General features: G+C 52.6%; 1 protein-coding gene across 1 annotated transcript in view; it reads left to right on the top strand.

Annotated features, from left to right (window-relative positions):
* The first annotated feature begins 22,333 nt into the window (after positions 1 to 22,333).
* The window catches only part of MKLN1 (muskelin 1), a 94,496-nt gene continuing 91,653 nt past the window's right edge, over positions 22,334 to 25,176 (top strand). The window contains exon 1 of the mRNA XM_032188646.1: positions 22,334 to 22,436. Within this exon, the coding sequence (XP_032044537.1) occupies positions 22,345 to 22,436 (92 nt within the window). The 5' untranslated portion in view covers positions 22,334 to 22,344. The remainder of the gene's footprint in view (positions 22,437 to 25,176) is intronic.

Raw genomic sequence — 25,176 nt, 5'->3', positions numbered from 1 at the left:
TATGGAAAAGGAACAAGTAGTTCCTTTGTCCTCTTCCAGCCCAGCACGCTGCCTTGGGTTTTAGGCTTTTGCTGAAGCCTTTTTAGGGGGGGGTTAGGGTTTTTTTTTCAGCCTTTTGCTTCTTCCTGTGCCTGGGAAGCCAGCCCGTGGCCGTGGAAATGAAGGGCAGATGGAGAGCATCGTGGAAATATAGAGCTGTCTAGGTTGGAAAAGACCTCCAAGATCAAGCCCAACCATCTACCTGACCTACTGAGTCCTATCATTAACCACGTCCCTTAGTGCCACATCCACACATCTCCTAGGTACCTCCAGGGATGGGTACTCCAACACATCTTGGGCAGCCCCATCCAATGCCTCACCACCCTTCCCAGGAAGAAATTCTTCCCAGTACCTAGCCTACACCTCCCCTGGTGCAACTTGAGGCCGTTTCCTCATCTTCTGCTACTTGTCACCTCCTTGCTCAGAAGTGGAGCTCCAGCTCCTGGCCAGCACCCAGCGTATACATGGGCAAGGAGGACTCCATGAAGGCAGGGAAAAACATGTCTGGGAAGAACAGGGCAGGGCGTTTCCATCCTCCAGACCCACATCTCCCCTTTCCCTTTCTGACCGTCCTGCTTTCTCCAAAAGCTGCTCCCATCCATCTGCACCCACCCCTCTTCTTCCCAAACTGCCTGCCCAGATGTGTATGGGCTGGAAGCGCTCGTGCTGCCCTGCCACGTCCTGGGGAAGCTCAGAGCTGTGCTCCAGAACTGGCCCCAGCCTCAGCTTCCTGCCAGCAGTGAAGGAAATAAAAGCACATCCAAAAAATGAAGTCCCAAGGTCACCATCAAAACTGTCTGTAGGCTTCCAAGCTGCAGCTTTCCATGTTTCTGGGCTATAATAACCAGAAGGAAAAAAAAAAAAAAAAAGAAAAAGAAAAAGATCTGTTCTGCCCAGCCCTGACAGAGGGATGGCCTGGGAGGGTTTTGGGGTACCCCAAAGGCAGCCAGTGAGCAGAGAGGTGCTGGTTTTCCAGCCTCACTTTTGGATGCTTTGGAGCAGCGTGCGTTTACCAAATTATTTCTCTTCCTCGGGCACAGCGGTGGCGATGCAAGTGTTCAAAGCAGGCTGATGTCTCCAGATGACTATCAGGCACATTTTGGCTGGTGACCATCCTCCGAAGCTGGTCCATCCCCAGCAGTGCTGGCCTGGAGAAGGGGACGAAGGCAGGGCTGTTTGCCTTCATTTTCAAGCAGCACCTGCTGGAGCCACTGGATGAAAATCTTATGCAGGAGAAGGGCTGCAGAAGGGCTTCAGGTACAGCTGCCGCATGCCTGATTGCCTGCCAGCGTGGTTCAGGCCACTCTGTTGTGCAACCCCGACGCAAAGCCTGGGGCAAAGCCAGCCCAAACCCGGGGTCACATCCAAGCCTCCCCGCCCCAGCAGCGCTCAGCCCTTCGCATCCCCACCGGCCCCTTGCAGCGAGCCTTTCTATTTTCCAGCCTAACCTTTGTCTGGCCGAGGCAGTGAGTCATCTTGCTCATTAGCTGAACTTTGAATATCTCTTTATCCGCTGGATCCATTTCAAGCCCGTTCCCTGGCAGCGGAAGCGCCGGCTTCTCCCTCGCTCTGCTCTGGATCGCCGCGGTGCTTTTGCAGCAGCATCTATCTCCCCCCCCCCTCCGCCCCCTGCTAAGAAAATCAGAGTGGAGATGGGGTTATTTTCAGCCCGTGCACGCCTTCCCGTGCAGCGTGGGTTAATTCCCAGTGTTGTTCAGCGAGCCCTGGGTTTTTGGCTGTGGCTGCTGCAGGCTGTGTTTGCAAAGCGACCAGGGCGCGCTGCAGCCCCTCGCCGAGCTGGAGCCGCTCATCTGCTGCCAACAGAGCCGAGCAAGGGCTGCCCCGAGCCGTGGCTGCCTTCATTAGCTTCCTTGCCTGTTTTTTATCCAGGCACAGAGGGAAAGTAGTGCAGGAATTTTGGCTCTTCTGGCTCAACAGGCGATGTGGAGGGGAACAAGAATTGGTCAAGCATCAAAGTGCATGGAGAGAGTTTTAATGGAGCAATGGAGAGGACCTCGAAATACTGCTCCTGATGTGCTTTGGCTGCTTTGGTGTGGGCGAAGACTCAAGCAGCCCCTTGCCCACTCAAAAAGCAAGTGGAGGATGCTCATTCATAAGGAGAAACCCCTTCTGCAGTGCTCCCTCATGGGGTGTTTGGGAGATGACTTTATATCCTGGACAAAACCATCACCTTCCCAAACTGCCAGGCATGTGGCAAGAGCATCTCCTTTGGCATCTCATCATTACACCAGCAGTTTGTGCCTGTGGTTCATGGCCCCAGCTGAGGGCATTGATATGGCACGACCAAGGTGGCATTGCAGCGGGACAGCCACCAGCCACTGCCACCGTGCTTTTGTCCCAGTGGCAATTTACTGATTGTGTTTATGAGATTGTCTTGCATGTTTTTTGCCAGGCTTCCAGCGATCCGCCTTATTTATTTATCCTTTTATTCATTTATTTGGGGTTTTTGACTCCCACAGTTCACACGGCTCTGCCTCACTCCGGTTTGGGTTCCCTGCCTTGTTCCACACTCTGACAACCAAGGTGCTTCGTGGCAGTCCAACGAGGACCTGGATTCACACTTGCCCTAAAAAAAAAAAAAGCAAATGGAAAGAAGGGGGTTATTAGTCACCACCGTGGGGCCACGTGGGGATGCCTCATGCACAAAAATGCTCGCTGCATCAAGGGACAGACTTCTTGAGAGCTTTTGATTTATGAACTCACCACCAGACGCACTGAACGTGCAGACAGGATAAGTGCACGCTGGCCTCGAAAGCAATTACCTGCTATCTGCCACCAGCCATTAGTAAAGGTAAATTAATGCTCGACGTGAGACAGAGGCCACTTTGCACCTCTCGTAGCCTGGCTCATGAGAGCCCGCACGCAGGCACTCCACGGGCTGGAGATGGGCACTCGTGTGGTCCGATGCTCTTCCACAGTGCTTGTCCAATTCAATTCCTGCAAAACCCTTCCAGGAATGTGGTGTGGGCTTCAGGCTGTTAAAGGATGCGCCCAGCATCCACATTACCAAGCAGACCCACTCTTTGTGGCTCTGGGAACATTTCTCTCTTGGTCGTGTTGCCCTGGGAGAAGTGTAGAGCTGGGAAGGAGAAGACACCATGGCCATGCCAGGAGGGTGCAGCACACGATGCCTGGCCCAGAGGTCACGATTTGGTATCCCCAGAGGCTGCAATGATGAGGAACTGAAGCATCTCTCACCTGCCTTGCAGAGATCTCCATCCCTGTGGCGGTGAACATGCTCCTGGGATGGATGAGTGCAGGGGGACCCAGCGAGGCATAACTCAGGTGCTGAATTTAGGCTCTGCCTCATCCTCTCTCCAGCCCAGATGGTCCAACCTACCCAAAATAGCTGCTTCAATGACCCAGAAGTGCAGATTTCCTCCTGCAGCCCTTCAGACGTGCTTAAACTTCTCCATCAGCTTACCCTCACCCTTATCACTAGCATCGTTTTTCTCACCTCCATCAACGGTGCGTGGGGCTGCCTCCAGGGGGCAAGCCAGGATCCCTAAATTAGCTATAGGGAAGCCATATAGGTAACCGAATAGGTCCGGGAGCATCAAGGAATCCATCAGAGACCACGTCCTGCTGCTCTGCTCAGCCTGAGGGAGCCCAGGCACTATGGGGTGAAGGCACCTCGCTACCTGGGCATCACCTGAAAAAAGCAAATCCTAATTAAGTAAATAAGCAAAGAGGGACCAGCAGAGCTGAAGCACGTGGCTACTGTATACGTGTTGTTTTTTTTTTTGTTTGTTTGTTTTTTTGGTGGTCTCAGACCCTTGCTCCATCCCTTCCCATTTTCAGAAGATGTCCTTAAAATGAAAAGGGAAATTCAAGCTGGGTCGTGCTGGGAACGTTGTGCCTGCTGTGCACCTGCCCGGATGGGTTGGTGGCCACTGTCCTGAATAGGGATTGATTTGGGATAGCCCCATGGGCTCCATCCTGCTGGGGACAGAGATGCCATGGGGTGAGGGTTCTGATGGGGATGGCGATGCCACGGGGTGAGGGTCCCATTGTGGGTCCCCACGGTGCAGGTCCCCACATTTCAGGTCCCCACCCCATCCCTCCTGCAAAGCTCCCGCTCCTGGTAGGTCCCCAAAGCCCGGTCAGATGACGGGGATATTTACTGAGGCTGGCAGGAAGGAAAGGCCATAAATTCCCTGGGTGTAGTGGCTGAGTCAGAGAAGGAGGCGGATGGGGCCGCTTCCAGCCTGGCCTGGACGAGCTGCTTGTAGAGGGGGAGGACAGGCTGAGCCGTGCCTCCTGCTGTCCCCCTCAACCCTTTTGGAGCAAGAGACACCTGACACCAGGTCTTAAAGCTCCTGGCAGCCCTACAGCTGTTTTCTCTGTGCTTTCCCTGCTTTCTGGGCTGGGAAACAGCATTTTTCTTTGGGCTCCTGCCCCGTTTGGGGCCGCCTCGCAGCCAGGCTGCTCTCCCACCCCGGGAATCGCCGCTCAGCAACACGGCGTTATCCTCCTCAGGGGGGTTGCAACCCCTTGGGTTTTCAACAAAAAAAAAATAATTGCATGTTCCTAAAATTAGCCCTGACGTGCTGCAAATGCAAAACCAACACATTTCATTAAGAAAAAAAAAAAAAAAAAAAAAAAAGAAACAACAAAAAACAACGCCATAAGGAGACGTTTGGATCCATTCACATGCCTTGCTTCTTCCTCTGTTTGTTTGGGAGCAAATTCTCCAGCAGGCTTCAAGCAGCCACAAAGCAAAGCGGATAAATATTGCCTCTCCAGAAGGCTTCAGCCTGCTCCTGCCCCTCACAGCGAGCATCCTCCATGGTTGACCCCTTCAGACCGTGTCCCCTGTAATTTTGCCCCCGGTTCCTGAATTGGCTGTGTGCATCCTTCCTTAGCATCCTTTCTGCTCTCTCTGGGTTTCTTCCTGCTGCACTGGACCTCACTGCAACCCCTGGGTGTCCCCAGAGTGTCCTGCTGTGGCCACCCAACACTCAGGTGTAAGCACCTGAGTCTGCATGTTAAAAGACCTCAGATTTGGTGTCTGTAGTTTGATGCATCCCTGGAGTCCTTGGACAGAGCTGGGAAAGCTCACACGAATATCTGTCACCTCAAGACACTCATGGGTCACAATTCTTTTAGGTGTCCTTCTCCATGAGTTTATAACCTGGCAACTCACCTGGGGCTTTCATGGCCCTGCAGAGGACATCTCAGGGTACTTCAGACCCTGTGTGGGTGATGATGGAGGGTCCTATGGGGTCCAACCTGGATCAGTTAAAGCACCCTGCCAGCTCCAGGTCTTCCTTCTCTTCCTCCATGCTCCATCCCCGGCAGATCCCGAGATGGTTGACGCACAAAAGACATGAAAGTCCCTGATGAAGGTCGTGAAGGTCCCAGATGAAGGCTCTGAAGGTCCCCCTGTGGCTCCTCTCTCCACTTAGGGTAACACCATCCCCCTTGCCAGCCAATTTCCTTGCACCATCGAGCTGTATCTGAGACAAGAAATCAGGAAACCAGAAACTACCCACATCCTTCCAGTGTGCTCAGAGGAGCCATGGGTGCTCCTTGTTCTCTGTCCTCCGCTGCCCCCTTTCTCCTGATGGCCAGGAGAGCCCAGGTCAGCGCTCCGGGGACGCGGCTTACGCTGCTCAGACAACCCACGGCTCTTACTCAAGACCTCATGGATGGAAAGGTCTTGAGTAACAGCGGCGAATCGCCCAAGTAGCGTAAGGAGAAGGAGGTCAGGGAGCACTGTAAGCGCCAGGGGAGCGTGGAGGCAGGCGCAGACCTGGGAGGTTTCTCAGTTTAATCCCTGTTAGCAGGTCAGAGTGCTGAAGGCCACGTGGAGATGGGACACGTGCTGGAGAGCACAACGCTGTTCTCCGGCTGGGCTGCTCAGCATCGGCTTTTCAAGCAATTTTTGTTGCACACGGGGACAGCGGGCGGGTTGTAAACCTGGAGGGTGGCTGCATGCTCTGGGATGCACGGGCTTGCTCCAGAAACATGCCTGTGAATATCACACAAGGTAACGACGAGGAGGGCTGCGGAAAGACCCAGGAAAGAAGCCCAGGAGTATATTGAGAGGGTTACAAAGAGACTGAGTGGGCTAGGCAGTGAGTAATGAAAGCGTCACTCCACGAGATGAGCTCTTTCGGTGCACGGAGTGCTGCTTTGTGTTGGGTGGAAATTTCCAGGTGTTTGGAACAGAACTGGATCTAAACCTCAGAAAACTGACTAGATATTAATCTGCTGCTGATTTTCCATCCTCTGTGAACCTCGTTTTATATCGGCTTCATCCTCCTGGATCATCAGCAAAGATGTTAATGAAGCTTGCTCCTGAATCCCGACTCTTGTTCTACGCCAGCCGACGCGCCTTGCTCGATGCAGCACACCCTTGTTTAGGATTACTTGCTGCATTTCAATGTGTTTTCAGTTTGCACAAACCATATTTCAGACCAGTGCTTTTTTTTTTTTTTTTCCCTAATTTTTTTATTTCCTAAGACAAAGCAAAATGCATTAGTCAAAATAAAAACATATGTTCGCAAAGGCTGTGCTCCCTACATCCTCTGGCTCTGTCATTCTCCAGCAGCACTCCTCTTTGCACCAAAAAGAGCTGGAAAAGAAGAAAACCTGGACGTTTTCTGTGCCCATCATCCCTCGAGTCTGACTCTTGTCTCATGGTAATTTTACTCAGCATCTGGCTTCTGCAAAGTTTCTCCCTGTTGACACAATTGTGTGGACAGAACCAAGCTCTAAATACTTCATCATGATCTTTTCTTAAATATTTGTTCTATTATTTTTATAGGCTGGTGATTGCCAAAATTATATTCTCTCCTTTTCTGTTTTAAATCACCACCACATTTCCTTTCCGCTGCCTCTCAGGATCACGTTGCCCAATGATTTTATAAAAAAGCCACCCAAGGATCAACATGCTCATTAACAGATCCTGCCATTAGCAGCTGAGGATGAATACCAGAGGATGTCTGCAACCTACACAGGTTGATAGCTTAAATCTAAAGTTTCCCAAAAACCTGCTTTTGAGAACTCGGAGGACAGGACTGTAAGGAGGGCACCGAGTGTTGGCCCTTCTGCCTTGCCAGCAATTCCATTTCCCTCCTCACTCGCTTCCCTGCTACACTTTTGGGTGTAAAAGCCTTTCTTCCATGAAAATACAACCAGTCCTGCTGCACGGCTTGCTGACCTTACCCAGCAACCCTCGGCTGCCTCAGAAAGCTCCCGCTTGGCTCCCTCGGTTATTCTCCATCCCCGGGGCAGATGTTGACCAGGCAGAGGGCTGTGCCAGCTGGAAATGTCACCGTGCCCCAGCCACTCGTTGATGTCCTCAATGCTCTTCACTGCAGTGTCAACGGCATCATCCTGACCCCAAATCCTTTGCTCCAAGTGGTGCTGCTCCGTGCTGCAGCTGGTGGGTGGGGATGGACGGCTGGAGGGGGAGCAGGGCCAGTGACACAGCTGGATCCAGGAGCACACATCAGTCCATGGCTCCCCATCCCCGAGCAGCCTCTTGAGACTCAGCCTTGGCCAGCTGTTACGTTGGACGCCCAACTGGCCTTCAGCCACAGGTAGAGCCTTGTTGGGATTTTCCAGCCTTCTCCCTCACTACTGGCTTCTGCATGCTCTTCTTGCTCTCCTTTCAAGCAGAGATTTAAAAAAATCCAGATTCCTGTTTTGCTTTCTTGCCCTTAGCAATCCTCTTTGCGGTCCATGCTGCACACCCAAGGTCTCCCATCCACTCCCAACCTCTAAGAAGCACATTTAGGAAGGGCTCCAAAGCGTAACCCGTCCATCGCATGGGTGCGTGCCGTGGGGTCTTGCACTGGGATGGGGTGCTGAGCTGGAGAGGAGCAGAGAGGCTTTGGAGGTTTGGCTGGAAAAATACAAAATATCATACAAAATATGTTGAAACAGCAAGCCAACATGAGCCATTAGTGTTAGGGTGCTCCTTCAGCCTCGCAGGTTGAGCCATCCACAAGGCCACCGCAACAGATGGAGCTGATCAGGCTCACTGATGGCCAAGGACAGGCTCCTTTTGGAAGCACCGTGCCATCCCCTGGCACCAAAGAACGGGCAGCTCGAGCAGGTTGACAGCTTCGTCTTCATCCTCGCTGGCTGTGCTCCATGTCCCACGGGAATCAGCCCTTTCTGATGGCTTCATCACCTTGAGTGTGAGCTGCTGGTGAGGGTTGTCCCCAAAATAAGAGGGAGGAACCTGGCTGGGGGTCAGGTGTCCCCCATGTTGGCCTTGTTTTGCAAAAATACCCCATTTTGAACCGGTGTCTCTGTGCTCACCATCCAAATGTGCGGCTGGGGAAGGGGGAAAGGAGCAGTTCAAGTGCAGATGCAGCCCACAGAAAGCCCCAACACCAGAAAAAAAAATAAAATAAATCATTTTGCCTTCATACACACCGTTGTGCTTAACTGCAGAACCCACGATGACTTAGTGTGCAGCCCTGTGATCATTGCTGAAATCATTGCCATTGCCATGTGGGGCAAACAGAGCAAAGATGCCAACCTGCACGCTTGCCAACGGTGCTTTCCCTGTGTTTTACCTTCCAGGTCTTTCTCCTTTCCCTGCAAAGGGATTTCCCTGAAAGGATCGCAGAAACTGGGTGTGATTTTGCCAATGGATCCTGGTGCGGGACGTGAGCAAGCTCATGCAAAGCCCCTGAAGGTCTTACTGTTTTATCTGCTTATGTTGGGGCTCAAGGAGACTAAGCAGCAAGGGAAGGTCACGGGCTTACGGGATGCTGGGGCTGGCAGGGACAAGCTCACCACAACCCTGGCTGTAGCTCTAGGGGGAGAAAAACCCCAGAAATGCCCCAAAACAGAACCTCTGCAGCCTTTTTCTGCTGGACAAGGAGGTCAATTCACAAGGAAACAACCCAGACGAGCCCCAAATACTCCATCAGTGCTCCTTACAAACTCTGCCCTGGCAGGGATGGGCTATTATTTTTCAAATCACAGCCTTTTCCCTTCTCTTTCCATGACAATAGGTGGTCCTTAGCGGGTGTTTTCCCTGCATTTAGCCCATGCCAGGGAGCTCTGCCGTCATTTATAGTGAGGGAAACTGAGGCAGAGACAAGGTAAAGGAATTTTTCAATGTCAAGGACTTGAGACTCCTCCAACTTTCTCTCCTCCACCATCCTAACAATAGCTGGGAATCAAAAAATAAAAGTACTTAGGAAAAATTAAAATACTTAGGGAGAACATTCCCCAGAAAAACACTGTGTTTACAACCTATGTCCAAAGACTTTCCCCTCCTGCCCTGGGCAAGCCACCGAGTTTATTTGTGCATCACAAACAACGCTGCCTCCTCCTGAGCATCGTGAGGGTGCAGGCAGGAGAGCATTGCTAAAACCACCTGCTAACCGTGGATTTTGGAACCTGCTTCTCCTCTGCACCATTTAGCAACACTTTTACAGTTGCTGTCTATTTAGGAAGAATTATTTTGCATCAAAAGCTTCCCGAATGGTGTTTTGACACCTGCGTCTCCTCCAAGAGGCTTGCATCCGAGATGCAGATGTGCCATGTACAACAGCGGATTGCTGAAGGAGGTTCAGCCCGAGCAGGTTTGGTGTACAGAGGGTCCTGATGTACATCACCTGCACTCTCTGTGCTGTGACGATGCTGTTATTCGTGCTGAAACCACTGGCAGAGTTTTCATCGACTCGCCACGCTGCATCAAGGCCCACGGACGGCACTGAGCAGGAACACGACTGGTGATTTTACAAGCGCAAGCCAAAGGTGGGTGGAAAATCCACCCCGGGGACTGCCTTGGTAGCACTTGGCTGCCTTCTGGAGCTTCACCAGGAGGTAAAAAAAACGTACCTGGCACTTTGCAGCTGTAAATGTGGTCTTCCCAGCCACGTACAGCGCTTCCAGCTGCACAGATGCTACTTATCTTTGCGCTCTCCTGGAACAAAACCTCGCTTTATTTTTCTCACTTCCAAAATAAACTTCCTTTTCTGCACTCCCACAGAGAATCACCACCGGGAAGAAAAGCTGTGCAGAGCTTTCCATCCAGCAGATCGCCTCTCTGCTCCCTCTACCCTGAGAACCTGAAAGCAGAGCAGGGCTACTGTTTACAGAAAAAAAAAGGGAGAGCATTTAAAGCTGTCTTGTTTCTAAATACATCCATTTCTGATTGAAAGAAGCTGAGCTAGTCGCACTGAAAGAGCTAATTAAAATGTAAACAGCACCGCTTTTAATTGCTAGCGCTAAAAATTGTCATTATTTATTTTAAAAGTCGAGGTGCATAAGAATATGTGTTTAATTGCAAAAAGGAGGAGGAGGTGAATGTTAAACGTGCTTTGGAGATGCTGCAGGCTGAGCTCTGGCTGGCTGTTTCCATGAGAAAAAAAAAAAAAAAAAAAAGAAAAAAAAAGCAGTGGGCTATTTTCCTCTGCAAGTCCTTCTCTGCTGTCACACGGTTTGATTTTCTTCTCTCATTTCGTGCATCTGTTTGTTTGTTTGGCCGTTCTTCCAAACCTCGTTTTGCATCTTCTGCAATTCTCACTCCTGGAGGAGCCTGGAAATCAGTCCAACGTCTCAGGATCAGCCTTTATTGGATGTTTTTCTTTTCACGCTGGTAAATGGCTCGATTCTGTGTAATTAGTTAAAGATGTGAAGTGCCGACTAAGTGCTAAGTAACGTTACATAAGTGTAAGGTATGGCAGACACACTGTGCCACAAAAAAAAAAAAAAAAAAAAAAAAAAAAAAAAAGCATAATAGTATTTTGCACTTAACTAGCACCTTTTACCCCAGGTTGGCAGAGCTCCTTGCTCCCGCTGCTGGAGGCTGTCAGCACCCCGGCAAATTAGGTTATTGTTTTAATACGAGTTTACAGCTGAGAAAACTGAGGCAGGGAGCAGTCGAGGCAGCACGCAGCAAAGTTGGGCATCTCTTGTGCCACCGCCAGCTCTGGAGAGGGGTGATGCTCCCTGCCCAGAGCTGGATTCCTTAACCCTGAGATGAGGAGGGCAGTTGGAGGATGGAGGATGTTTTGGTTGGGCTCCCTTTTGTAGGTGGGTTGAGAAGAGCATCTTCTGTTGCTCAGGAAGGCTTTTAGCCTGGAGGTGGGAATAGAAAGGGATGGAGGACCCAACTCTTCTCTATCCATGGTCAACTGCTTGTTAGAAAGAGTAATTTCCTCTGGGGGTGGCAGGGTTCTGCTTCCAACCACGTGTTTTTGTAGGGTTTCCTCCTCTTACTGGTGAGCGAAGCCTCTTGCAGCCTCTCCCTCCATCCCCAAGGTGTCTTCTCCTGCCCTTGACTTGATTTTGTAACTGTGCCCTCTTCAGGTTTTCAACACCCCCTGGCAAATGTGATTTCACGCCGTGTTTGTACGTTTAGCAGGAATAATTCCGAACACCAAAAACAAGCCGTGCCCTGACTGGCGTTACATAGCATTTGTGATAATTGGATTCTCGGAAAGCCAAGCACTTTCTGGGTTTTAATGAGATTCAAAGTTTAATTACTGCGTCCCTTTCTCAGGCATGCAGTGGGAGCAGGGAGGAAAATGACCATAATCAGGTCTTCAGCGCGGTGCAAGGGACGGCCTCGACGGATTGCATTTGGTTCCCTAATTAGGGGGCCATGCACAGTTGGACAGCCACTTTCTGGTGCCTCGTGGCCAACATTTATACCCCTCAGGGTTTTGGAAACAAACCTCTGCCATCTCCTCTTGGAGGAAGGGACCTCTCCGTTGGTGGACAGCCAACAGAGATGGCTCCTGGACCTGCAGGACACGAGGGAGAGAAGGATGTGTCAAGGGTGGCATGGACTTCCACCAGGTCTTGACCACAAGGGTGGTCCTTGGGGTCCTGCAGGACCAGCATCAGCTTCTTGCGAGCCTCTTGCATGGCTCCTCTCCTCCTGCACGGCGCAGATCCCGGGCAGATCTTGCCTGCAAGGCTCGATGAGTCATTTGCTGGCTTTCTCACTCCCCCGCCTCCATCCCGGAGGATGCGGTGTTTTGCCGAGCCTTATCTGCACCGAGGTTGGCGGAGGCAGATGAATGCAGAGGTTTCGGGTCTGCAGCGAGACGGCTTCAAGGGAGGTTTGGGGTCGTTCACAGAGGCACTCCGACTTCACCTGGGAGGCATCGAGATGCTGCCTGGTCATCTGAGAGGGCCTTTAAATTGCAATGTTCAGCCTGTGCGGTGGTGTTTAGATCCAAGGCAAATTAATTTTTTTAAAAAAGGGCTTTGTTGAGACACTGCATCAAATCCTTCACAAACGAGTGGATAAACTGCCTTTACTCTACTCTCACAACCGCTCATTTTGTAGACGGAGAAAAACACTACCTCCATCCACGTGGTGTTCATAGCCCCATGGCGTAGCATTCGTTGCTCCCTCCTCCTTTAGACAGCCAGGGATTTAGGTCAGGGCCTTTCCCTTGCTGCATTTGGGACCAAAGTCAGAGTTGCCATGTAAAAATTTCCAAGACTGCTCTTCTTTCCATTCCCCGACCTCTTTCCCAAGTTCCCAGCTATCTCCCTGGTTTTCCATCACTTGGAAAAGGTCACCGCTGCTGCTGCTCTCCCTCTCTTGGCAATCCGGAGGACACGCTGTCCTTGCTAATACATCCGAGCATTTTCTTGGCATTCCTTTTTTTTTCATTGCTAGCTGCTGTTGCGCACTCCAGATGCCTACGCAGGGAGATGTGACTGCTGCCTGCTGGCATTTCTTGACTATTTTCTCAGGCTGGTGTTCTGGCAAACCCTTCCCCTCCCTGAAAGTGCTCTGTAGCACCAAGCTCAGCGTTCTCTTGTTGCTTTTCCCATCGCCTTCCCTTTTCCTGTGTAAACCTGGCTCGGTTCTGGCTTTCTTCTCCTCCTGCTTTGCCCTTTTCCATTTCCAGAGTGAAATATTTTTATCCTCGGAGCTGTGTATTCCTGGAGGGAGCCACGACAGCTGCTGGTAAGCGCTCCCCAAGCATCATTGGACAACGTGTAGGGGTGTACTCGGTGAGGTTATGGCACACTCTCAGGCTCCCTCCAGTTCTTCACAGAGCCAGATTCCCCACTCTTCTCAAAGATGACCCGTTTCATGGCAAAGGGCAGAAATAAGGGTCTTGGAGAAGGTAAGAGGACAAACTGGAGGGCTCCCATGGGCTTCAGCGCCTCACCTTAAAGGCATGGGCAGCCTTAGACCCTAGCAAGACAGATTTGGGGATCAAAATGCCCATGTAAAGGCTCTTACCATGGGGCTTATGCAAAACAAATGTCTTCTCTCCCTGCAGGAACTGAGGATTTTGACTTTCCCTCATGGATGGGCATGAGTATATCAGTAAATAACGTGATGACCTGTGCAGGAAGCAAGGTCCCTTAGGAGGTGTCCCATTTGGAGACGGGCAAGCTGCCCTTCCTGCTGTGCACCCAAAACTGGGAGAAACCAGGATCTGTTTGGCTCATGGCAATGCAGCACAACTCTGGGGCAACCAGATTCCTTGCTTGGATGTCACCCCGTCCCCTGAACCAAACCAACAAGGGGAAACTCACGCTGGATGAGGAACTTGTCATTCTCCAGCACGTGTTGGGTGAACGCTCTCTGGATGGGGCATTTCCAGGTGCCCACACTGAAGGACGTGGTGATTTGGGTCATACTCTTACCTCCTCGTTCTCAGCCATGTGGAGAGGTCCCTGAGATCCCGTTAGCAGGTCAGGAAATCAGCAGGGATGGCACTCAGGCGGCTGCCCACAAACCCAGCGCTGGCTGCCAAGCCCACGCTGATGCCTGCCTGCAAGCAGGAGCCTGTCCCAAGCCTTCAGCAGTCACAGGCCTCTGTGTCCCTCCTCTCCCCAGGAAGCAGATTGCAAAATCACACAACCACAGAGACGAGCAGTATCGGAACGGGCTCAGGCACCACTCCATGCCCATCTGTGGCTCCTGGGAAGCAGCTTCCTATGGAGCAGGAGAAGCTGAGCGTGGTGAGAAGCGAAGCCTCCCGCCGGGTACGCGGCTCTCCTGCCTCCAGAAAACAGAAATGCTTCCCTCTAATGGGCTAAAAACGCTGGGATCTGTAGGAAATAATGGCCATCTCGCAACATGAGCAGCTGGATCTTGCTTCTGGACCATCCCTATGCCATCCCCCCCCAAGCCTGGCAGCCCCCCGGCCCCAGCAGCATTTCCCCTTGCTCCTGCGCATACAGACCCAGTGTGAAGGGCACAGGAGAAGCTGTGATGGCCCTGTCCCGTGTGCCACCCCTCTGCAAGCAGCTGCTGCCCCTGGTTTCTCTTAGGGTTGGGGTTTGGACAGGACAGATGAGGCTGTTTGGGTGGATTTGCTGCTGGAGCAAAGTCTGGAGGAAAAAATGTGCAACTCGTGATGCCCGGAATGCCCTGCCCTGAAAGGAGATGCTTATTCCTTCATATAAATTTATCTGTTGGTTGAAAAAAACTCATCCCACTTCATGGGAGCAGCGAGTCCCCTTTATTTTCCACTTGAGCCCGAGGGTCTCAAGTGGAAAGAGCATCCAAGCCACGGTTCGGAGGACGATCGTGATAAATAGGTACATCCTTCCCCAAGCCCTGCCCTTCCCAGAAGCGCTGCCAGTATTTCCACCTCCTTAATACAAACACAGGAACAGACACAACAGGAAGCGGTTCTTGAGGATAAAGCAGGCTTTTAGAGACTTCAGAGGCAGAGGTTGGGCACAGTCTCTCCCCGGGGAGCAGCCGTGATGGGGCGGCGGGTTTGGCACGCAGCTCCTCCACGGCCGGCGACTCACCCACGGCAGCGTGCCTGCCAGCTTTCATATCGTCAGGGCTGGCAAACGAAAGGATGCTCTGCTTTTCCGGAGGTCAGGCATCACTCATCCTTACGGGCAGCTTGCAAAGAGGGGTGGATGCAAGTGCGGGGAGGATCGGTTCCGGGCTGTCCGTGCTCCTCTTCTCCTCGCTCCTGGATGCGGAGACGTCCCTGCAGGGCGCAGAGAAGCTGCTGAGATGGTCTGCGGCGGGTTCAGCACTGCTGGGAAGATGAGAAGGGAGCTGGCATCTTCTCCAAGTGGCCTGTGGCTGGCCACTTGGCAGGAAACAGGGAGAGCCCAAGAACCTCCCTGGAAAAGTCATCTTTCGCGCGGATCAAAGTGTGAGACCGTCTCCAGGAAGAGAAAATAAATAGAGAGCGTGAGAAATGTCAGCTCATTTAGAAAAGAGGCAGGAGGAGCAGAATGGGCTTCCCTGGCATGGCCAGAAAGCCCAGGAGCATTGCTCGCAGAGGTGGGACACCAAATCACAGCAGCTTTTCCAGGATGGTGCAGGGACAGAGCTGAGGGTTGAAGAGTTTTTCTTTTTTTTTTTTTTTTTTTTCTTTTCCAAATCCAACGTGGTTAAAAACATTTGTTTGTAAAAGCCCAGTGTAATTAGCAGTGAGTCACGGAAAGCGCTGTTCCAGCCACGGCGAAAACAAGGCGGCGCTGAAGGGTCTGCCGGTCGTTTGAAAGCTTCGAGAGCTTCAGCCCAGGATTCTTTCCTTAGCTGCACCGCTCTTGGGCACTCACTCCAAATTAAGCAGATGGGAGCAGAAGAGAGATAAGGCACCGCTCTGAAAGGCTGACTCTTAACCAAAGCGTCTCTTGGACGTTTAACCTCAAGAAGGCACCATTGAAACCTCATCAGTTATCATCAACGGACATGAGGAAGGCTTAAAGTTCATCTTTAAAGAAATCTGCAGAATAATAAAAATTAAAGATGCAAAATCTCTTTTTAGGTCGAGGCTACTTCAGTCTCCGGGGAGACAGAGAAAGGTTTCTGTCCTGTGCTTCCCACCGTGCTGCACGCACGCAATAAATGCATGGTAAGAAAACTTTCCCCGATGTACTTTTATGACTCGGAGGATGTTGCTGATCAAGAATTATGCTGTGCTTGCATACACGAGCCCTTTCTGTGCTGCCCCAGGCATGTTCCCTGCCTTTGTCATCATTCTATTTCCAAAGTCCACCGAGCTATTGTCACAGCTCTCCTCCTGGATCACTGCTGCCCTTGGCATCCTCCTCCTTTAAACTCTTCGCCCAAGTTCCCCGCGTGACCAGTGAGTGGGAGCGATGATCCCGGGGACACCCTGACATCCCCGACTGGAAACCAAGACTGAGCCCTTCGCTTCCCACTGTGCTGCTGACAGCAGCACCACTTAGCGCTCCTGCCCTATGACGCATTACCCAAACACCAGCTAATTATCCCGCCTGACTCCTTAGAAAGTAGGCAATTAAGCAGTTGGCTCTGCTCTCCAGATGGGGAAACCTGGGCACAAGAAGAGGTGAAGAAAGGGGAAAGGCTGATCCCGTGGTGTAGGGCGGAGAGCATCCCTGCTGGTCGGAGGAGTGGCGTGGAGCACGGTGCTCATCTTACCTATCTCAGCTGCCTGCACTGCAGCTGGGCTTCTTCTGGAGTGGGCACCAGAAGAGCAGCACCCCAGAAGGACTAATCTTTGCCCAGATCATGTCCTGTTGCTGTAGGTTCAATCATCTTCCAGGAGGAGCACCCAAGGAGTCCACCCTTCTCCATGCTGCCAAAGGGAAGGTGCAAGTGCCCTGAGCAGGCATTGCGAGCCCTCTCCAAACCACACAGATGTTGCCAGGATTAGTGCTCAGCAGCGCCCAGATCCTGGAAATATCCTGCTGGTGTTGCTTAAGCTGACTTTGGAGTGTGTTTTGGAGCACCCAAGGCCAGGACACCGCAACTCCTGGGGTGCAGAGAGCAGGCTGCAAACCCTGCCCTTGTGCTCCATCAGTGCCATGAGCTGGGGCTGTCTCTGGAGGCACACAAGTGCTGAAACAAGCTATTTTTAAAGCAGGGAGAAGGTGCTTAACAGAAAGGTCTTTAAAATACAGCAGCAGAAGGAGTCCAAGCCTAATAACAGGCGCTCCAGCCATTGTGACTAAGTACTCCATAAAAAGCGTAATTACGGCACTATAGCAACTATTGAATTCCAAGGCACATTTTGCATCTGAAACAGAGGCCGGAGCATCCTCTCTGGGTGATTCAGAGAAATAATCACAACGCCCAGGCGCTGCTCTTGGAAGAGGGAAGAGGCACCGAGGGCGCGCGAGCGCTGGAGAGGGTGACAAGGGGGTGATATTCGAGAGGCACATCCTCCCAAAGCACCCGGGGCAATATTTGTGCCCATCTCCGCAGCTTTTCCTGCCCTCCAGCAGCCTGTTTCAACTCAGCCAGGGCTGAGCATGCCAGGGCACCAAGATCTTTTTTTTCCTTGACGCGGCTCAGAGCCGCTCGCATCCCTTAAGTATTATTTTCTGACTCAGATGCGCTTTCCCCCCTTGTCTGGGGCACGTTGCTTTGCAGCTGGAGACGGATGAATGGAGCTGAGTTACTGACCTTGATGCAAATAATATTAAAAAAAAAAAAAAAAGTGCGCTTGTGCTTTGTAAAACAAGCCTTTTCAAGCTGGCTTTTATGCAAAGAACGATGCCAATACGCACGTGGAGGCTCTGGTATTTAAGGCCCCTTTCAATCTTCCGGATTGCCAGCGAGCTCTTGGGCTGATTTAAGCCTTTAACCAAAGGACAGATGCTGCGAGAGCTGGTGAAGAGGGCTCGGGCAGGTATTTAAGTGCACGGCCTGGGAGCAGATGCTTGGATCAGGGCCTCCATAAGAGCAGCTCTGCTATTATGCTGAAGGAGGCATGGTTTTACTGCGTTACAAGGAGTTACAGGTGATCCCTCTCTCCAAATGGGGGAGGGAGAAATGAAGCAACCTGTTTTTGAGGCTTGCTCTCACCCCTTTTTAGTATGGAAACACATCCAGACCCCGCAGAAGATGGGTAAACTTTTCCAGTTTTTTTTTTTCCAAACCTCAATAAGCTTTCCCATTTTTTTTTTCCTCCATCATGTCATCAAAATGAGACAGAATAATTAGTGAGGCCGCTTTGGGGAGCGATTCTGGAATTGCCCCTGCTCCTGCTCTGTCCTGTAGGTATTTTTCTTTGAAGATCCTATGGGAGGGAGCACACATTTGGCTTTGGGAGATGCCAAGGCTGCAGCACAGCCAGGCAGAGTTCTACCCCCTGCAGCCCTGGGTTAAAACCAAGCCCTGGCTCTGCAGAGGGAGCTCGGTGAGGTGAGCAAGCCTTGCCAAAATCTGGTGTGACAATACCCCATCAGGCCAGCACTCCCCTTCCGCTCGCAGAACAATAGGAGTTTACACAACTGCAACCCACTGGAGGTTTTCGCCTTACTTCAGGGCTGAGCAACGAGACCCCAAACGTTACACAGCTCTGCCTCATGTCCTTGGCTCCGTCCCGCGCTGGAAGGAAACACGCTGTGACCAGCGCTGCCAATGCTATTTCCTCCCGCTCGTCTTTAAAGGTCTCTTTTTCCAACAGCTGATGGGCTCCGCAGCTCCAGGGAGGACGTGAGATCCGGCTGGCCCACGGTCTAGCTGGTATGGCTGCGTGCCATGTTGTTGTTTGTGTTGCTTTCATTTTTTTGGCGTTACTTGGCTCCTCCACGCAACTTGTTTTCATCCTGAACTATGCGCTCATTACATATCTCAACACCCACGCAGGTTTTGCATGAGGAAACTCGAAACACACGCGCAGCAGAGGAGCGCACACACACACACACACACACACACACACACACACGAGGTATTTGTCTCGAGGCAGACACAAGCAATCCTCAAATCCCTGAGCTGTCCGTGGCTGACGACAAGCAGGTTAACGCCGTGCGCGCATCCTCCTGGCAGAGGGAGGCAGGGGACAGCTTTTGGGGTCACCCTGGCCTCTCCGGGTGATCCCAGCTACTGTCCCAGGCACCCATCCAAGGACCTCCTGGCATGCTCCTCCACGTGCTGCTCAGTTCTGCTCCACGGCCCCATCCATCAGGTCCTGCAGACACCAAACCCTGCTGGAGGATTTCAGCCAGATGCCAAGCGATGGGGACAGGACCGGCCCTGCACGTTTTTTGCTTCCTAAGTGCCCTTTCTGCATTATTTTTCCCCAAAGCAGCGGGTCTGAGAGGCTGCCGGAGTTGGCACAGGACAGCATCCCTGCCATCACTGTGAATCCCATGTTGTATTAACGCAGCAAAAGCCTCGCAGAGCGGGGTCAGGCACTCATGTTTTCCGAGTCTCTCCCATTTTTATGGCCCTGCCGCTGAGCTGGGGCAGATGCAGCGAGCTCAGCTGGAGCCTCGTGAGCTGTCCAAACCCGCAGCACACCGGGCTCCTCCCGGCCGTGCAAGGCCCTCTCTGAGCGTGGAAAAAACCCTCTCCTGCCACCGCCTAAAACTGCGTAGAGCCGGGCAGGCTGAGCCCGAGAAGCTGGGAGAGTCGCCTTGCAGCTCTGCAGCTTGCAGTCGCTTTGCTTCCTCGCAGCCTTCCCATGCTGCAGACGAATAAAGATATTTATTTATTTTTTCCAGGGCTGTCAGTACTGCATATTTCACCAGCTTTTGCTGCGCTTTAAGCCCAAAATGTGCTAAAAATAAGCTGGCTTGGAGTCCGCATCCTGATCCAGGCGGTAACAGGACGCCGGGTGGAGAAAGTCCCGGGGCGGTTTGCTCCGTGCAGCGGCGAGCGGGGAGCTGCTGGCTCTGCCTCTGCCTCCTCCCTGCCACAGGGCTGGCACTCACCGCTCATTTGCCATCTCCAAAATTTCACATTCGGAGGTTACAGGTCTCATATGGCATCGCTCCTCTCGGGCTGCTTGTTAGCCAGGCTCCCAGACGCCGGGGTAGCATCCCTTCCCCTGGGGTTGGGAGAATATTATCAGCAAGGTCCTTGCTGAACTGTTTTCTCAAATGCTCCTGCAGTAAGTGGCAGGGGAAAAAAAAATAAAATAAAAAAGGACCCACGGGCTAGAAGAATTTTAGATAAGTGAAAGCTTAAATGCCACAGGAAGGCTACGAACTTCTAAAATCCTCATTAGTGCAGCAGCAGAGGAAGGTGGTGCATCGCGTGCAGGTTTTTGTTGTGCTTTTTCAGCACCATGGGGCTTTGATGCACCAAAACCACGGTGCCCCCTGCTCCTGGGAAGGGGTCTGGAGATGAAGCCCTCACCGTTTCCCCTTGGTTTTTAAATACTCGGCTGATGTTCAGCCTCTGAGGCTGCTGGTCAAATTTTTCACCCGCAGCCGGGTTTTGTTGCCGCGTTCTCACTCGCTTTCCTAAAATAAAGGATGGGGAAAAAAAATAAAAATCCTTGCGTTAATTTAATCTAGCCAGGCATCTTGCTGTCCTGCCTGATAACATCTCCTCAATCTGTCACTTCCAACCGACAGCTGGTTAGTTGCTGGTGGTTTATTTTCTTCCCCCCCCCTCCAGTCTTGAAATATCTCTTCTGGTTTCTTGAGCATCCCAGAGCTGCCCCAGGATGTCCCAAAGCCTCCCCTGTGATTTAATGGGGGCTCTGGGTGAAAGCGTTCCCCTCTTACAAGAAAAAAGGGGTAACAAGAGTGAAACCTGTCAAGGAATATCCGATTTATGTGCTGAATTATGTACATGTAGGTGTTTGGGATTATGTAGGTGTTTGGGATTTCAGGTCCAGCCTCCCGTTGCGCGGCCACGCAGTAGGCAAAAGCGCTGGAAAATATGGGGCTTCCCTCTAAATATGGGGCTGGGGAAAATATGGGGCTGGGGAAAATATGGGGAAAATATGGGGCTGGGGAAAATATGGGAGCTTCCCTCTAAACCAGGGACAGCACAGCGCAGACACCCAGAGGTCCTGGCACTGATGGTGAGCTCCTCAGCAGCATTGAGAGAAAAAAATAAAAAAATAAATAAAATAAAGTTAATAAATATGACAATGTGCAAGACTTGGGAAACCACTTGGGTTCCTTCCCACCGTCTGGACCTCCAGGCTACCTCCCCGCCAAGCACGCAGACGAGCTGTTGTACGGCCTGAAGGAGAAAAAAAAATCACCCCCAAAAAATTTAAATCTGACTAATTCTGGGGCTGTTGGTCACGCGTTGAATCTGGGCACCACCCGGTGCCTTTTCATTTTTACTCGCTATTTACTTTTGTTTATGTGTTTCCTGTTATTTATGGGGGCTTTAATTACTCCAATTCCTTTCTGGGGGAAAAAAATAATAAATAAAAGGCAACAAAACAGCCTGTTAAAACTGGCAGGATTGTCAAAACAAGCTTCTCCTGGGCCTTCCCACGAAGCAGACACGGAGCAACACCCGGCTAACCACACAGAGCCGGGGAAAAGGGGGACGGGGATCACTGCAGGAGCGATTTTGACAGGCCCTCTTCCCCACACCCTGGGCCCCATACCCCACTGGGCATCCCTCTACAGCCCCATAGCCCCCTAGAGCCCCATAGCCCCCTAGAGCCCCATGGGGAACCCCCAAAAGCCCCATAGGCCCCTTGGGCACCATAGGTCACCACAGCCCCATGGGGCATAACCCTACAGCCCCATGATCTCCCTTCAGTCCCATGGGATGTATCCCCCTTGGCTGTATCCCCCTACAGCCCCATATACCTCTTGGGCTCCATATCCCCCTACAGTCCCAGGAGGCATTCCCTTATAGCTCCATACACCTCTTGGGCCCCATATTACCCTACAGCCCCACAGAACATTCCCCTAGAGCCCTATATACACCCTGGGCCCCATATCCCCCTACAGCCCCATAGGGCATTCCCCTTGGGCCCCATATACCCCTATAGCTTCATGGGACATTCCCCTACAGCCCCATATACCCCTTGGGCTCTACATCCCCCTTGGGCCCCATAGAACATTCCCCTTCAGCCCTATATACCCCTTGGGCCCCATAGGACATTCCTTTCTAGCCCTTGGGCCCCATATTCCCCTATAGCTTCATGGGACATTCCCCTACAGCCCTATAGGACATTCCCCTTGGGCCCCATTGGCAATTCCCCCACAGACCTATATACCCCTTGAGCCCTATAAGACATTCCCTTATAGCCCCATACACCCCTTGGGCCCCATACACCCCTACAGCTTCATGGGACATTCCCCTACAGCCCCATATACCCCCGCAGCCCCATATACCCCTGCAGCCCCATAGGACATTCCCTTACAGCCCCATACACCCCTTGAGCCCCATATCCCCCTACAACCCCACGAGCCATTCCCCCCACAACTCCATCAGCCCCATATCCCCTTCACAACACCAAACCTCCCCCTAACCCCATTCCCTATACCCAACCTCAACCCCATATCCCCCAACCCCATATCCCCCAACCCATAACCCCAATCAGAGCCGCGGCCCCTTTAAGATCAAGCCCCTCCCCCTTTCCCCCCTTTAGCCCCGCCCCCTCCCCTCCCCTCCGCGCTCTCTGCCGGGCCGCGGGCGCCGACTCCAAGATGGCGGCGGCGGGGCCGGCGGGCCCGGAGAGCCGGGTGCTGGGCTACGGCCTGCACCGCTGGAGCAGCTTCTCCTCCTCATACCTGCCCGAGTGAGCCCGGGGAGAGGCCCGGGAGCTGTGGGGGGACGGGGAAGGGTCGGGGGGATCCGGAGGGATCCGGGGAATAGGGTACGGCCTGCCCCGGGGGGCTGCGGCCTGGCGGGGGGGGGGGGGGCGCTGAGGGGAGTTTGGGGGCTCTGAGGGGGGAAAAGGGGCGCTGAGGGGAGAAAGGGGGTGAGGGGGGGATGGGGGTGAAGGGAGGGGGGGTGGAAGGGGTTTGAGGGGGTTTGTGAGGGGAATATGGGTGGTCTGTGGGGTTTGGGGGGGTTGTGAGGTAAATAGGGATGGTATGTGGGGTTTGGGGTTGTGGGTGAGGGAAATGGGGGTGTTTTGTGGGGTTTGGGGGGTTGTGTGGGAGGGAGGGGGTGTTTTGTAGGGTTTTGGGGCTGTGGGTGAGAGAAAGGGGGATAAAAAGGGGTTTGGGGGGCTGTGTGTGAGGGAAAGGGGTGGTCTGTGGGGTTTGGGGGGGTTTCTGGGCGGGATGGGGGTGTTCTGTGGGGGTTTGGGGTGGTGGGTGAGAGGGAGGGGGGTGAAAAGGGGTTTTGGGGGGTGTGGGTGAGGGAAATGGGGGTGTTTTGTAGGGTTTTGGGGTTGTGCGTGAGAGAAACGGGGGTAGAAATGTTTTTTGGGAGTTGTTTGTGAGGGAAGGGGGTGTTCTGTGGGGTTTTGGGGATGCGCATGAGGGAAATAGGGGCATTCTGTGGGGTTTGGGGGGCTGTGTGAGACGGAGGGGTGTTTTGTAGGGTTTTGGGTTTGTGGGTGAGAGAAAGGGGATAAAAAGTTTTTTGGGGGGCTGTGTGACAGGGAAGGGGAGTTCAGTGGGGTTTTGGGGGTAGAGTGTGGGGAATGGGGGTGTTCTGTGGGGTTTTGGGGTTGTGGGTGAGAGAGAGGGGGATAAAAAGGATTTTGGGGGGCTGTATGACAGGGAGGGGGTGTTCAGTAGGGTTTTGGGTGTGTGTGTGAGAGAAAAGGGGGTAAAAAGGTTTTTGGGGGGCTTTGTGTGAGGGGAGGGGTGCGGGAAGGTTTTTGGAAGGCTTTGTGTGGGGAGGGATTTGGGGGGCCTCTCTGTGGGAAAAAGGGGTGTTCAGTAGGGTTTTGGGGGGCTGTGTGTGGGAGAAAGGGGGTGGGAAGGTTTTTGGGGGGCTGTGTGTGAAGGAGGGGCTGTTGTGTAGGGTTTTGGGGTTGTGGGTGAGAGGGAGGGGGTAAAAAGGTTTTTGGGGGGCTGTGTGTGGGAAAGGGGGGTGTTCAATAAGGTTTTGGGGGGCTTTGTGTGAAAGGGGGTGTTCAACAGGGTTTTGGGGGGCTGTGTGTGGGGAAGGGGGTGTCCAGAAGGGTTTTGGGGGGTTGTGTGAGATTGGGAGAGGAGCTGGAAAGGTTTTGGGGTGCTGTGTATGGCTCAGTAGGGACATGGGAATATGTGTGAGAGTGAGGGGTGGTAGAAGAGTTTGGGGGGCTGTGTGTGGGGAGGGGTTTTGGGGGCTATGAAAGTTTGGGGGGAGTGATGAAAAGGTTTTGGGGGGTTACGTGGGGGGAAGTAGGAGGTTTTGGGGGAGATTGTGTGAATGGGGAGGGTGTTTAGTAGGATTTGGGGGTCTGTGGGGTGATGGGCAGCTTGGGGGGGGCTGTGTTTGGGGTCAGTGGTGAGCTTGGGGCTGTGTGGAGAGAAATTTGGGGGGGAGCTGTGATTTATGAGGGGTTTTGGGGGAAAGGGGCCACCTGGCGCCCCGCTTGCTGCGATTTTGGGGGATTTAGGGGCAGCCCGGGGTTGTGCTTCGGGTCGACGGCTCAGTGCTGCGCCGCGGCCGTGTGCCCACCCTCAACGGGATCCTCGGCCTCCTGGCAGGGCCTGTTAACTTTCCCTGCTTACTGAAACCAAAATTTGGGATGAAAACAACGCGGTCTGGCCATTTGGGTTTTGCTGCCCCTTCCCGCAGCCCTTTAGGTCTTGGGGGATTTTTGGAAATACTTCGTTTGGGCACCGTGCTGGCCGCGGAGCCTCGGCTCACCCAGTTCAGTAACCTGGGGTTGAGGTCGCTCTGCCACCCGGGCTCCCCAAGCAGCGGGTAATTTAGCTGTTAATTGTTAATTTCACGGATTATCTCCCTTTGCCAAAAGGAGGTGAAACTTTAACAAAAGTTTTGCTGCCTCAACCCGCAGTGGTTTTATCTTCCCGTACCTTTGCTTCTTTAGATATGAAAACGACCCGAGCTCCTTTCTAATTAATTCTTTTTGGCGATAATGAAGTAATCCTCCTGGCCTTTTTTTTTTTTTTTTTGGTTAAAAAGCTGTTAAAGCATTTTTTTTTCCAGCTCTGCGATCCTGCTTGTAGTTAGAAATTGTTGGCTGCTGAAGGAAGGGTGACAGTCCAGTATTGATCTCCCTGATGCAACACGCAAAGATAACTCTGCTTCTCCTCGATGCTCCTCTCTGAGGCTCCCCTTAGCCCTTTTTGCCACCTTCTTGCGAGGATTTAATGCTCTCGTGGCACCTGCCGTGCAGTCCCGGCGATGCTGGGGCTGTTTTCCAGCTCTTTCTGGGAGAAAGCTTGAACGTGGCCTGAAGGGGAAGGCCTATTAAGGAGTTATGGGGTTTTCACTAAGAATTTAGTGTTTCTACTCTAACCCTAAAGGCTCTCTGATGGTCCCATACGTAGGAACACGCGACTCTGTTCAGTGTGTGGCCTGCATTGGGAGCTTGCTGCTGTGGTGTTGGGAGTGGAGTGCATTCCCTA

This window comes from Aythya fuligula, chromosome 1 (genome assembly GCF_009819795.1).
Source record: "Aythya fuligula isolate bAytFul2 chromosome 1, bAytFul2.pri, whole genome shotgun sequence".
Taxonomy (NCBI): domain Eukaryota; kingdom Metazoa; phylum Chordata; class Aves; order Anseriformes; family Anatidae; genus Aythya; species Aythya fuligula.
Note: the sequence above shows the minus strand (reverse complement) of the source record. Positions and strands in the feature narration are given on the sequence as shown.